General features: G+C 58.3%; 1 protein-coding gene across 4 annotated transcripts; it reads right to left on the minus strand.

Annotated features, from left to right (window-relative positions):
• Window positions 1-8,575: 8,575 nt before the first annotated feature.
• STAC3 (SH3 and cysteine rich domain 3) lies at window positions 8,576-13,502 on the minus strand. Of its 4 annotated transcripts, none has more exons than XM_051641524.1 (12): window positions 13,270-13,502; window positions 12,413-12,479; window positions 11,759-12,017; window positions 11,514-11,611; window positions 11,181-11,256; window positions 11,016-11,110; window positions 10,827-10,893; window positions 10,485-10,534; window positions 10,243-10,346; window positions 9,701-9,752; window positions 9,328-9,465; window positions 8,576-9,050 (listed from the first exon to the last, which is right to left on the minus strand). In XM_051641524.1, the coding sequence occupies exons 2-12, from the start codon at window positions 12,476-12,478 to the stop codon at window positions 8,952-8,954; spliced, it is 1,104 nt and encodes a 367-aa protein (XP_051497484.1). In that variant the 5' UTR covers window position 12,479; window positions 13,270-13,502; the 3' UTR covers window positions 8,576-8,951. The 4 variants fall into 4 exon arrangements, with proteins under 4 accessions (XP_051497484.1, XP_051497482.1, XP_051497483.1 ...); XM_051641522.1 differs by having other exon boundaries at window positions 10,827-10,908; XM_051641523.1 differs by having other exon boundaries at window positions 10,827-10,908; window positions 11,759-12,014; window positions 13,270-13,447.

Here is a 13,502-nt window from a genome sequence, read left to right on the forward strand (position 1 = left end):
CATAATAGCCTCTTCCTTCATTGTGACAAAGATACTGGTGGGGACCATGCTGTGCTGAGCAGAGGAACACAAAGCTGAGGCACAAGCACATGGCTGATACACACACACAGAGAGCTGAGACTGCCCCTTCTGCTGCTGCCACCCACTGTGTGGGGCCCTGGGAGAGGGCTGGGGGACAAGGACCCCCTGGTAGACACAGCCCTCATGGGACTGGCCGCAGAGCTGCTGTGGTCCCCGCTCAGCAAGGGATTCAGGGGATTCAGCCCAGTACCAGGGTCAAAGACCCCAGGCCCAAAAGACCCTGTACCACAGCCTCCCAGGGAGGCACTTGAGTGCCCTGTGGTTCCAGATGCAGAGTGGGAGAGCACCCTATGCAGCAGAAGAAGGAATGGGTCCCATCTCCCACATGGGGGCTTGTGCTGAGACCCCAGGAGCCACCACCTCTCCAGCTCTCCATGTCCCACCCCCAGATGTGTTGACTGATGCTAGAGTCTCCAAAATCAATTCCCATCCCCGCCAGGACACAGCAAGAAGGCGACAAATCACGGCTGCTGCTCTGCAGCCCCAGAGCCTCATTCTTCTTGCTGAACTTCATAATAAGAAATCAATGGCAGACGCTGCACTTCTGATGCATCTCCCCTGGGACAGGCAGCAGGTCCTTGGTGTCCCCACCCCAACTCTTGGGTCCCTTTGCCAGGCCCCAGCTCTGGCGGGGCCCACAGTGCAGGGCAGCTCCTTTCCTGTTTGTAGACCCTGACCCAACCCTAGCTCTCCAAAGGCTCCTCTCTTGGATGTGTGCAGCTGAGTACATTCAGCCCTACGCCGTTGAGTGGGGCCAGGCTGATTCCCACTGGCAGTTCAGAGGCCTGAGTGTCCTGGCCAGGAGCTCTGGCAGGTCCTGTCCTGCTGCAGCCTCCAAGGTGGTTGTGGGGTCTGGGGACCCCAAATGGGTCCCTGCACTATCATGGAGGGGTTGGGGGTGCCATGTGGCACAGAACGTGGCAAGAGAGCACCTGGCAGCCCCCTCATCCAGACCTGGGGCGGGAGGGTGTGCAGGACCCAGGCATCCTGCAGGCACAGATCTCGAGGAGGGGGGGGGGGGGGGGGGGGGCTTGCGGGGGGGGGCACACAGCTGCTGTCACGCGGCAGCTCCAGCAGCTGCAGAAGGGCCTGGGCTGGGGAGAGCCGCTCCAATTAGCTGTAATCGCACTTCCCCACGGTGCCTGACACCGAAAAACCTACATAATTACCAGCAGCGACAGGGAAGGCAGGACCAAGCGCTTGTGCTTAATTGAGTGTTTACAGCCCTGGGAGGGGGGGTAGTGGGCGATAACAGCTCTACAGAAGAGCAACCCCCCCACCACAGCCACAGAAGACACAGGACAAGGAAGGAGAGTACAGCCACATCCCTTTGGGGCAAGGTTTGCTCTGTCTTCACACCCCTTCCTGAGGCATCCCTGTCTCCAGGCAGACAGGACAGGTAGTCCCTGCCATGGCCACCACCAGCGGCCCTTGAGCTCTGGTTGACTTGCAAAGGCATCTGCGGGAGCTGGAGGTCTCACACCTGTCAGCCAGGCTGAAGTCCCCAAGGCCAGCTGGGAAGGTTCTCCACATCCAGAAGTTCCCCAGAGGTGGTGATGGGGCACAGGGACACACCTGTCCAAGATTTCAGTCTTCCTGGCAGGGTGGAAGACACAATCCCAGAGGGATGACCAGGTTTTTGTGCTGGAAGGCTCACAAAAAGGAGGGGTGATCTGTGAAGTTGTGACAGGCACCAGACTATCCTGTGGCCAACACTGGCCTGCCAACACTGTCCCCACCCCCCGCCCTGGTGGACAAAGCTCCTACCCGGCTGTTTTCTCGTTAATTTTTCATGAGAGTGATGGTAATTCTGCTCACCACATTGCCACGACCCCCATAACAATGAGCCCCAGTGCTACCACCAGGCTAGGCAACTCTGGTGTCAGGAGACAGCTGGAGCCAGAGGTCTCTAAATGGGGCACAGCCAGGGCTCTCCCCTCCGTGCCTGGTGGGCCCCTGCTGCCAGAATGAGAATGTGCTCCTGCATGTCCTCCTGTGTGGTGTGCATGGGGGCCACACGTGTGAAGTATGCACACAGACATATACATGCCAAGACACATGGGAGGATGTGCAGCAATAGGCTTGCAGGGACACACATGGAGACGTGGAAATACAGGCACAGAGATACGCACATAGAGGCATGCAAATAAAACTGCATGCATGTGCATGTGACACATCTGCCTACGCCCCCCCCCCCCCCCCCCCCCCCCACTCCCCCCCCCCCCCCCCGGCAATCTGACAGCCTGGAGGCTTTGCAGCTCATCCCATCCTGGAGGTGCTGGAGCTGACATCTTCCCTGCCCTTTGCTCTCTGTGCCCAGCAAACAAACCTGTGGGATGGGGTATCTAGGTTAGAAAAGTGTTTTCTATATACTGAAACTAGGAATGTCTGGGGGTGTCATGAGGAGAGTGGGGCACATCAATGTCCCTGTGCAACCCAAGAGGTGCCTGGGCAGAGCCCAGGTGTCCAAGGCCAGTCCTGGTGGATGCTCTGCAGCAGCCCTGTGGCTGCACAACACCACGATGCTGAGCAAGGAAGGGTTTAGGAAGGAGAGGAGGGGGGCAAACAGCTTTCTGCCATACCAAGTTCTGCCTGCCTGGTTGTCTGCCACTTTCTGATGTGCCCATCTAGAATCACTAATTCAAATAAACCCAGGCTAGATTAATTTTCATTTCCCCATGCAAATCAGTGCTAATTAGGATGGATTTAGTTCACATCACAGGGGCTGTGGGGACAGACTCTGCACACGGTCATCACTCCCCAGCCAGGCTTTGGGGTGTTTCATCCTCAGTTAATGATTTGGGAGGGAGGACCCCACAGTCTGGAGGTCAGGAGCCAGGGTAGGGGCAGCAGGTAAAGCAGGGATTGCTCAGAAAACCCTGGTCCCTCAGGCCTGGTGCAGGATCCCTGTGCTGGCCAGCATCCCTCCCCTGCCACTCATCAGGACACCCCCTATGCTGGAGCCAATTCTGTCCCCTGCAAGCCAACCCAAGAGCTTATCACTGCCTCTGATTAACGCACATGTGGGATATTACTGGCCCACAGAGGTAATGAGCAAAGTTGATGGGGCAAACATGGGTGCCAGGGAGACAAGGGGTATCTCACCACTCAAGGGCTCAGACCCATTGGGGGGATGGTGCTGGAGTAAGGGGCTACGGATTAGCATGAGACATCTACAGAAGGTGGCAGGGGTTCCATGGGGGCCCCCCTTCACCAGAAGCCTTTTAAATGCAGAAGGAACTCTGGTCTAGAGGCTGGCCGGCCTTGCAATGGGGAGCAGGTGATTGTCCCAGCACTGGCACATCTGGGACAGGCTAGCCGCATCCAGCAGGATGAGACTGTCCCCATATGACTGCAGTCTGCCCTGCTCTGCAGTGGGGCCAGGGACAGCACACCCCCCTCCAGCTCTTTCAGATTCTGCCTGTGCCTCCTCCCTTGCAAAATATTTAACTAATTAACGTTGCCTGCACGCTCCAGTTTATGAAGCTTGTTGTTGAGCCAAGGACGTCTGGCTGCCTCAGAGCAAAGACAGTGCACACTGCAAATGGGACCCCTAGGCACAAAGGTCAGCCACCCAGAGGGGCTGGGGCACCTGGACTTTCCCCACTGCTGCATTCGGTACATGGCTGAGCCCCCTCCAGCACTGGCACCCATGCTCCATGCTCAGCACTGCACAGCACACAGCTGAGACTAGCCCTGTCCCACCAAGCACCACACAGACCCCAGGACCCATGTCACATACATGCTGCATAGCCAGTGGCTTGCCCCTGGGAGAGGCCTCACTGTGAGTGGGAGACACAGCAGCAGTGTCCCCCTGTGCCATGCGTCCACACTCTGGCTGCACCACCTTTGCTCCCATCTCTCCTTCCCTGCTGAAATATTGTTTTCCTGCTTAATCTCACTCCCACCCCACAGCCCAAACGCCCCCAAACTCGTATGCACACCCAAGCATCCCTGAGCAGTACTAATCCTCTTCTGCTGCACCAGAGAGGCTGGGGCAGCCTGGAGCAGGGGCAGGAGGGGGGCATGCACCCTGCATCCTCGTTTTCACTCCCTTAGGTGAATGAGTGGGGTGTTTACAGCACTGGAAGAACAGGAGCCCTTATGCTGGTCTCTGGGTGCAGGAAAGCAATGACTCTGGTGCAGTTCCATGTCTCCAAGGGGTACAGCCTGGACGTACGGACAGCCCTAGCAGCAGGATGCTGGTCCCATTGGCTCTCAGCAGCATGGGTGCCTGCACTCCCAGCCCCCTCAGATGTGCCTAGAGACAGAGAGAAGCAGGGGGCTCAGCTGAGGGCTGTGTTGGGCATGACACTGTGCCATGCCATGGGGGGGCTGCGCAGCATGGCCAGGAGTCTAGGTGGGCTGTGAGGCCAGAGACAGCGTGACAAACAGCCAGAGGCAGTGCCTGCCTTCTGCCCTCATTAAATCCCCATAACAAGCTCAGCACTGAGCCCTGGGGCCCAGCTGGACTCAGAGCCGGTCATTACTGCTGACAAGGATCTGTCAAAGTGGGAGGTGTGGTGTGTGTCCCATCCCCACAGAGCTGGGGACACCTACCTCTGTAAATCTTTCCAGTTCCCCATGGGCCCTTTCCTTCGAGCCAGGTGGGAATTTAAGTGTGCCCTCCCCTCCATGTGCTGGAGCAGGATGGGCTCCCCCTCCTTGCCCATACTGCTGCTTGGGGATGGGGTGAGACTCGAGGTGCAGGGACCTGTGTGAGGACCCTGGGACTCCCACAGCAGCACTGCTGGGGCCACCAGGAGAATGCAGAAGAGAGGAAGGGGCACAAGGAGAGAGTGGAGGCAGCCCTGTGGAGAGAGGCATTGGTCCAGGTGGGAGGCAGCAATGGCAGGGCACTCATCCAGGGTGAAAGGGAGCAAGACTGTGGGACAGAACTGCTGTCGAGCCCTGGATTTCCCCCTCCAAGCTCCTCTCCCAGGACCTGCCTGGAGCAGGAGAGATGGAGGAGGATGACAAGCACCAAGCACAGCCTCCCCCGCCTCGAATCCCCGAGCAGCGCTGCTCCTTCCCGGGAGCACCCTGGCACAGATAAGAAGCCCCGGTGATCCCCAGGGCACATTTAATCTGGGACAGGACAGTTATTGGATAAATACCATGAATATGTAAATTGCATTTATGCTGATATATGGCTGGGGGGGCAGGTGGGGAGGGGAGACAGTTTAGTTTAGTTTAATGCATTTATTTCCCTGCCTCGAGATGGAGAACGATCTCTGAGCACTGCATCTGCCAAGTCAGCGGAGATGATTCAGGGAGAGCCAAGCAGACAGGAGCACCCCAGGGCCAGGCTGGATGTGAGGGGACTTACCTATGGTGGGCAGGCTGTGGGGTGCACCAGCTGGACATCTCCACCTCCCTCCGCACTCCTTGGACCTCACTGTCCTTAAATGAACCCCAGAAGGGGTGCACAGGAGGCAGGACACCCCATCCCCTCCATGCCAGTGCTGCTCTCCTGGGATGATGTATGGATCCAGCATGACACCAGTGGTATTTCAATTAATTTCTGGGCCTTGCAAAGACTCCTGACCTTTCATGAGACGTAGAGAGAAATTGAGGCGATTAATCTGGTGGGTCAGGGTGGTTCCACCACTCTGACATTCTCTATGTGTTACATAGGGTTGGGGTGGGTGGCAGACCCCTTTGCATAAACCAGCTGCAGAAGATTTAGCAGTGAGATGCTGAGTGTCCCCATGCCAACAGAGTCACAGCTCCTCTCTGCAAACAGCTAGGTCACAACCAGGCTGTTTGCACCAGGAATAGAAAAAAAAACACGAGGAAAACCAAACCCTAAACTTCTATCCCTTAGCCACACAACAGAGGGTTGTACATCACACTGCTTCTGGAGCACGTGCTCCCTTGAGCACACACAAACATGTCCACACTGGGAGAGCATGCAGCAAGTAGCCCTCTTGGATGCAGAGAAGCAGACACGACCACTCAGCACTACCCATCCTCTCCACAACCCTCATCCCATTGCCCACGAGGTGCAAATCACACTCCCCACCTCTCACTTACCATACAGCTGCCCCCATCGAGGAGTGAGGAGGGCAGCACAGGACTGCAAGAGGCTGCGTGGAGTACCTGGGCACCCCGGATGCACATGGCAGAGCTGGGAGGGGGGGGGGGGAACAGATTCACCTCTTGATTTCCTATTAACTGCTGATCAATCCAATTAGATCCTGCATGTAATGAAGGCCATCTGCTTGGTAGGGCTGGGCCCCAGCACTCCCTCCCCATCCCAAAGCATGTGCTATCCTGTGCAGCCACTGGAGAAGTCCATGATCACAGCAGGGAAGGGATCTGGAGAAGGGAGGTTGATGAAAGGGGTTTTACCCAATTTTTCAGATGAGTCTAATTAAGTTGTTCTCTTCAGCTGTTAAATTAGCTGGAGTCCTCCCCCCATTCCATGGGTGGTTTCCCTACTTCTCAGATGCAGCAAATCAGCTTCCAGCCAACCCCCGCTCTGCCCCACCCCCCCCTCCCCCTGCAGGGCTCTGTAAATAAATAGATAGTCCCAGTAAAATTAACCATATGAGGAGCTGCAAATGAGGTGGAAAATTTTAATGGTTTGGCAGTTAAAAGCTGTCTGACAGGAGTCAGGGATGTGAGTGGGCAGGGAGGAAACAGTCCTAGGAGTGTTGTATTGCCTTCCTCCATCCCCAGGCCTCTCCTCGATTTCGATTATTCTCTGCTGTCCTGGAGCATCCCATTTCCCAGCTAGTGGCTGAGATGCTGGGACTCGGGGAGGAGTTCCAAAGAGACCAGACATCTGTGCCTCTGCCCTCATGCCCTCTACCCAGCAGCAGACTGCAGCAGTCTCTGGGACACCTCCTGGCCCTTTGTGGTGCCAACGTGACCAGAGGTTAACCTGGACCAAGTCGGAATAGTCAGAAGTAGCAGGTGACTGGGGCAGAGGGCCATAAACCAAATTAGCTGGCAGCAAGCCCTTGGGTGAGGGGGTCTAGGGATGGGTGGTACCTGCTTCCCTGCTCCATCACCAGGACCTGCTCCTGAGCACCAGCAGCCCTGGCACAGCCCACTTGGCCAAAGAAGGTTGGAGGCAAAGCCCCTCCGAAGCCGCGGGGGAAGCAGAGCCATCTCCATACCCCCACCGACGCATCCCTATGGCCGCCCGTCACTTCAGCGAGGGCACGTCCACCTCGATGCATTGACATCTCCTGATGATTCTGCAGGCAGTAGAGGCAGAAGGGAGGGCACAGCTGCTCCGGGACTAGGGGAGCCCCTCCCCACGCCCTTGCCGGTGGTCTCCCCGGGGCGGCCCTGGCAGCGGGGTGCTGTGGCTGGGCGTAGGGCTGCGGGACGAGCGTTCGCCCCTCGCTTCGGAAGGGGGCGGCAGCGCTACGACGCCCTCCCGAGAGGCTGGGCTGGGGAGGAGGGCTACTTTGCTCCTGAATTCCCCCGTCCCCTCCCCAGCTCCTTAGCGACTGCCCGAATGTGAACATTCATGGCCGTGCCCAGGGTGACAAGGACGAGGCTTCCGCCACCTACATAGCAAGCAGCCGGCCCGGGTGGTAGAACAGGGCAGGCAGCGACCCCGGCCCCCCTGCACTCTTCGGGGGGCACCCACACACGGACGGGGATAGTGGAGCCGGCGGGGGGGGAACTGCCCGGGGGGCGTCAGCGGGCGCTGCCTCGAACCGTCCGCCAGGAGGCGCCAGAGCCTCCACCACTCACGCTGGCTCATTCGCGTATTTCTGCATACGAAGAGGTCGCGCGGCGCGTCAGCAGCGCCCCCGCCCGGCCCGCGGCCGCCCGAGCACAGCGGGACCCGTGCCCAGAGCCCCGCCGTGCGGCCCGGTCCGGCGGGTTCCACAGCGATCACGACCTCGCTGCGGCAGCCGCCGTCAGCGGCCTGGCCTGGCTGCCCCGTCCTTCGGCTGCCTGTCGCCATGGCGACGGGCGGAGTGTGGTACCGGCCGCTTTGCCTCCGCCCTGCCCATCCCCGCGGCCCCGGTTCCGGCCCGTCACCGTGGTTACCGTCCGCGTCACAGCTCCGGGACGTCACGGGCGGCCCGCGCAGCCGCCTCCACCGCGTCGCCCGGGCACCTGTTCCTGGCTCGGTTATGGCCCCCTACGTTCCAAGGACTTGTCCTGTCCCCGTGCTCCGTCACCTGTCGCCCGCTGCCCCTATTCGGCCCCCACCAGGCCCCGCGCCAGCACTCGGCAGCGCGGGCTGCGGGTGGGGTGGACCTGGAACCCCAGGGGATGGAACGGGGACGTCCTGTCCCCTTTCCTTTATACTGGGACCCGGTCAGCTCTGTGCATGCTCCTGTGAGGACCCCATACGGGGTTCTGGGGTGGAGAAAGGTGGGTTGTATGCCCACACGTGTGTGAAGCAAAGAAGCAAGACAGCACCGATGCTGCCTTATGGCCTGGTCTGCAGCAGCTGGGGCCACGCAGCCCCACAGTGACAGGCCTCCCCCATGAAATCCAAACCCGGGAGAGCAGGAAGTTGGGGACCAGACATGTATTGCCACAACACAGGGTTACACAGCTCAGAGCAGTGGGACAGGACTGCACTGACACCCCTGAGACACCCAGCACCCACCACCTCATGCAGGGGGTCTGGGTGGCCTCCAAAGCAAGTGCCCCCTCCTTGCACCCAGTATGTCTGAAGGCACTAAAAACCCCACAGAGGAAACAGCCTGAGAGGCAACTACCATATCCCCCAGCCTGTTCTGGTCCTGACAGAGATGGTCCCCCCCTGGAGACCTCGTTGCTGCAGGCATGGGAGATGGGAGTGCCTGCCATCCCCATCCCTGTCCCCATTCCCATCCCTGCCCATCTCTGACAGTTCACAGCTGGGGGACGCTGGGTCACTGCCTCACTCAGATCTCCTGCAGGAAGTCCACGGGGAAGAGCCCCACTTTTCGGCCAGTGTAGACTTTCACGTAACCATTCACCTCCTCACCTTTCTGCACCACAATCTGGGGGTGAGAAGGGTACAGGTGAGATTCTTGGGGCCCCACAGAGCAGGGGGAAGGCAGGAACCCCCAGGCAGGGGAAGGGGGCTGGGCAGAGCAGGTCTCATCCAAGGGGCTGGGGGAGGTGGGCCATGTGAGGCTAGTAATGCGGGCCAGGGCAGAGAGCAGCTGTGGGGTGCAGCAGGATGTAAGGGCAGCCATGAGGAGTGGCTACCTGCCAGAAGGCTGGGGCAGAGCTGCAGGCAGGGAGTTGGAGGACCACAGGCTGATCCTGTCTCACCTGATCCTTCTTGAGTGTGATCTGCCCAATCTCCCGGTTGCCCACAAAGGAGCGTGTCACCTTGTGCACGCGCTCGCCTGCCCGCACCCGGATGATGAAGTTTGGAGGGAAGTAGCCAATTTTTTCACCAATCTTCCCCTGAAAGAAGCCAGTGGATGGGTGCAAGGTAAGAGTTGGAGCCAATCTGTATAACACCCAGATTCTCCTATCGCAAACAGCCTGCAGATTTTGGGTTGACATGAGGACACAGAGGACACAGCAGATTTAGGGACCTGTGTCCCCCAGAGAGTGCAATCTGCACTCCTAGCTGACCTCTCCCTTTGCTTTCAGCTCTCCATCTTTCCCCTCTGTGCTTGTAGGACACCAGCCTTACCCGCCACCACTCCTCATTGGAGTCATCAACCACTGTGATCTTCTCCCCTGGTCTGTGAAGGGAAGGAAGGGCTCAGTGTCAGGGGGGCAGGGACCCTGAGACACCTAAAATTTACAACGAAAATTGCTCTTCCCACAGCACCAGCTCCTAGAGCACTATGTCAGAGGTTGAGGAATGCACACAGCCCATGGGCTCAGGGACAGGCAGGTCTTGTACATGAGCAGCTCAGCCTCAAGCCTGGGGTGCAAGAAATCAGTGAAACCACATCAAGACAAACATCAGCAGCCTTGAACATGAGGCCAAAGCCTGGGAGCTGGGAGAGCAAGGCCCCTGCTCAATGTGTAGGGCATTGGGGCAGGCAGAAAAGCCACAAAACCCAAACCACAGCCAGCATGGCTCTAATTTCTGCCCACATTCATTCACAGACCTCTCCCAGCAATGAAAACCTCACTGTTGAGGTGAAGACTTCTCCCTCTCCCCGCTAGACATGTCCCATCCTTCCCCTCATCACTCCTGTGCCCACTACATGGCTGGGAACTTACGGGAAATCCAAGTCATCTTTCTCCAGGGCTTTGAAGCGATAAAGTGCCACAAAATAGTGAGACTGTGGATAGCCACCACGAGTTCCTGGCTGTGGCTTCTTGTTCTAGAGGAGGAGGAAAGAGGGGTTTAGGGCCCTAGAGAGACTGAGGATAGCTCCGGAGAGCCCAGCAGGGAGATCCCTGCAGCCGATGCTGCTCCAAGGCTGTGGGCCTTTGGGGCACAGGGTGAGAAAGATGCCTACCTTGTCATCTGTTGGACTCTTCTCAGTCTTCTTGTTCCCTTCAGAGGTGCCTGGAAATGGGGGGAGGGGTTACATCTCCCCTGGTACTGTCTCTTTGCCCAGGACCAGTCTCCTCCCAAGGATCTCCTGTGCCCAGGTCAAAGAGGGGAAGCAGGGAGTCCCAGGGTGGAGAGCTAACTGAAGACCCCCTTTCTGCAGGGCAAAGCCCACCCTGGGAGGTGCCCCAAGTACAGTCTCCCCAGCAGGCACCCTCCCTGCCCCATGCTTCTGGCTGGAGGTCAGCCCCCCTCCAGTTCCTTGGCCATCACGTGCAGTCAGTCCTGCTGCAGCCTCAGCACTCACCGCGCTCAGTTTTGCCATCTCCTGGCTTTGTGGCCTCTGATTCCTCATCCATCATAGCAGCCAAAGGCTGCAAGGCAAAGAGCTGTCAGGGAGTGCAGAGCAGGCAGGGAGGTGGGGGTGGCAATGGGGTGCAGGCTGTGGTGCCAGGACCCTTGGGCATTTGGACCACTAGGCCAACCCTGCACTCACATTTTTCTTGTCATCCTGCCCTTTCTTGCGCTCCTTGTTGGCCATAATGACACCTGTCCGAAGGGTCTCAAACACGGGGTCGCTCCTGTTGGCTGCTGCTGGGGCACAGGGATAGTGAGAGGGGTTCAGCTACAGGATGCACCCTGATGTGGGGACACTACTTACAGAGTGGCTCCTTGACGCAGGTGTTTTGCTGGTCACTGTAGAGGGGTGAACTGTATGCCCGGCGAAACCCTGGAGGCTGGAAAGTAAAAGGAAAGAGGGGTCAGAGCATCAACCACCACTCAGGTCTGTGGACCCTTCCATGAAAGCTGAGTGGAGGAGCAGGTGGATGCTAAGGAACTCAGAGCTGACCAGCCAGCAGGGGTGGTTGATGCCTAGGCAAGTCATGGTGCCTGGGTCTTGGTCACAGAGACTGAGCTGGCTGCTCCCTCCTGTGGTGTTTTGGTTTTCCCTGTGAGGAGGTGCCCCAAGCTCAGAGCTGGTGGAAACACTCACAATTTTGCCGAAGCAGCGCTGCATCTCCACATAGGACTGGCAGTGGTGATGGATGTTGGTTTTGCAGTTCTTGCACCTCAGGCCAAATTTGTTGTTGACTGGTGGTGGGGGTGGGCAGAGGGGTGGAAAGGAGAGGCAATGTGACACTGCAGCCATGGAGATGGCTGGGCTGGAGCCCTGGCCAGCCTTGGCCCCCAGCCCTTGCCCTGACCACAGCCCCCAGCCCCAGCACCCTCAAGACTCACGGACAATCATGCGGGCACAAACATCGCAGAACTTGGGCTTTTTGAAGTAATGATCTTTGAACTTGTGGGGTTTGTCATTTACAAGTTTCTGGGGCTCAGGAGGGGGCTCAGGCTCCTCCTCCTCCTCCTCTTCATCCTCTTCATAGATGTAGTAGATGGGTCCCCCTGAAGGGCTGACCAGCTCCCCGTTGGGCTGTGGCTCTGGCGTAGTCTCCTCCTTTGGCTTTCGCTGGAAAAGTTGCTTCAGCTTCTGTATCTGCTGGGGCAGGAGAGGATGCGTTGCACACTGCAGGTGCATCAGGGGAGGCAGGCAGGGAAGCTGGTGCCTGGCTCCCCCCCTCTTTGCTCTGACCTAGAGACTCCTCCTTCCACAAGTGGGAGGAGATCCCAGGCATCCTGGGGCAGAAATGCTGCAAGGACAGGGACCCTTCACCTGGACCTGTGAGATCGCCGTGAAAGGAGGAACTGTGACTCCTGAACACGATGTAGACGTGGGCACTCTGGGGACTAGTCAAGCTGGGAAATGGCTACCCAGTGCCCAGCTGGATCAGGATCCAATGAGGCATTCTTGGCCTCACACACGCTCCTGGGGCTGAGGCAATGATGCTAGAAAGGTGGCTTCCCACTCAAGGTGCCCTGTGGGCACCCACTTACCCGGCTCTTGGGTTTCCCAGCTGAAGCAGGCGTAGCTGGTGGCTCTGGCACTTCCTTCTCTGTCATGCTATGAGGCGAAAAGAGAGATATCTTGTTGGCTAGGGCTGTTCCCACTGCAGGTATCCAGTGAGGGCAGAACTGGCCAGACCTTGCTGGATGGGAAGTATCTCCCTAGCCAGTGCCTCCCTCTGCCCCAGCAGCATCACCTCCTGCCACTCTGCCTACAGCTCCTGCCCCAACAAGGGCCAGCTCTGCTGTGGGTAAATCTCGGGGCCCCGGGATATCTGCTGGGCCCTCATGCACAGGTTGGAGGACAGCAGGCTCCCAGCCCAGCATGCACAGCACTGCTGCTTGCTTGGTGGACATGGTGCCAAGTGCTGTGAGCCAGTCTCTGGGCTTATCTGCCCATGTCCACCTCTGCCTAGACATCTCCATATCACCATTAAACTGCAAGTGGTGCCACTTTTGCCCGAGGACAAGCATACCTATGATGCTGTTTGGCATGACTGCATAGCCCTGCTTTTGTCTCCACAGAAGCACCAAACAACTATGGAGGCAGAATCTTCTCCTGCATCTCCCAAAACATCCCTGATTTCATCTTTGACTGTCAACCATTCCCACAGTCCTTCTACTCGGACATCACAATTTCTGGTGATACCCCCACTCCTCTCCCCAAGCCCCATGGAAACCAACCAGGATGACCAGCAGGGAAACAGTGATGGGGACTGGAGAGTCCTGGGGAAAGGGGTGCTGGAGCAGCAAAGAGCCCTGGAGTCTTCCAACAATGTGGGTGGAACAGGGGCCCATGAGGCTCAGTGGCCATGATAAGGGGGAGCCGCGCATGGAAACACACTCACGCTGTGTTTGGAGCTCCTGTCCTGCGATGTAAAACCCCACAAAGGGTGGCCGATGTTGGGACCTTGCTGGCTGTGCAGCCCCCAGCCCTCCGTGCAGGCGTGTAGGGAGGGGGGCAGCTGCCCTGCTCCCGTGGGAAGCGGAGTGACAGGACAGAGGGGAACCGACAGCTGAGCGCTGGCAGAGGCTGACGCTGAGAAATTGGAGCCCATGCCTGAGCCAGGCGGGGAGTGGG

Source organism: Apus apus, chromosome 28, assembly GCF_020740795.1.
Source record: "Apus apus isolate bApuApu2 chromosome 28, bApuApu2.pri.cur, whole genome shotgun sequence".
Lineage (NCBI taxonomy): Eukaryota > Metazoa > Chordata > Aves > Apodiformes > Apodidae > Apus > Apus apus.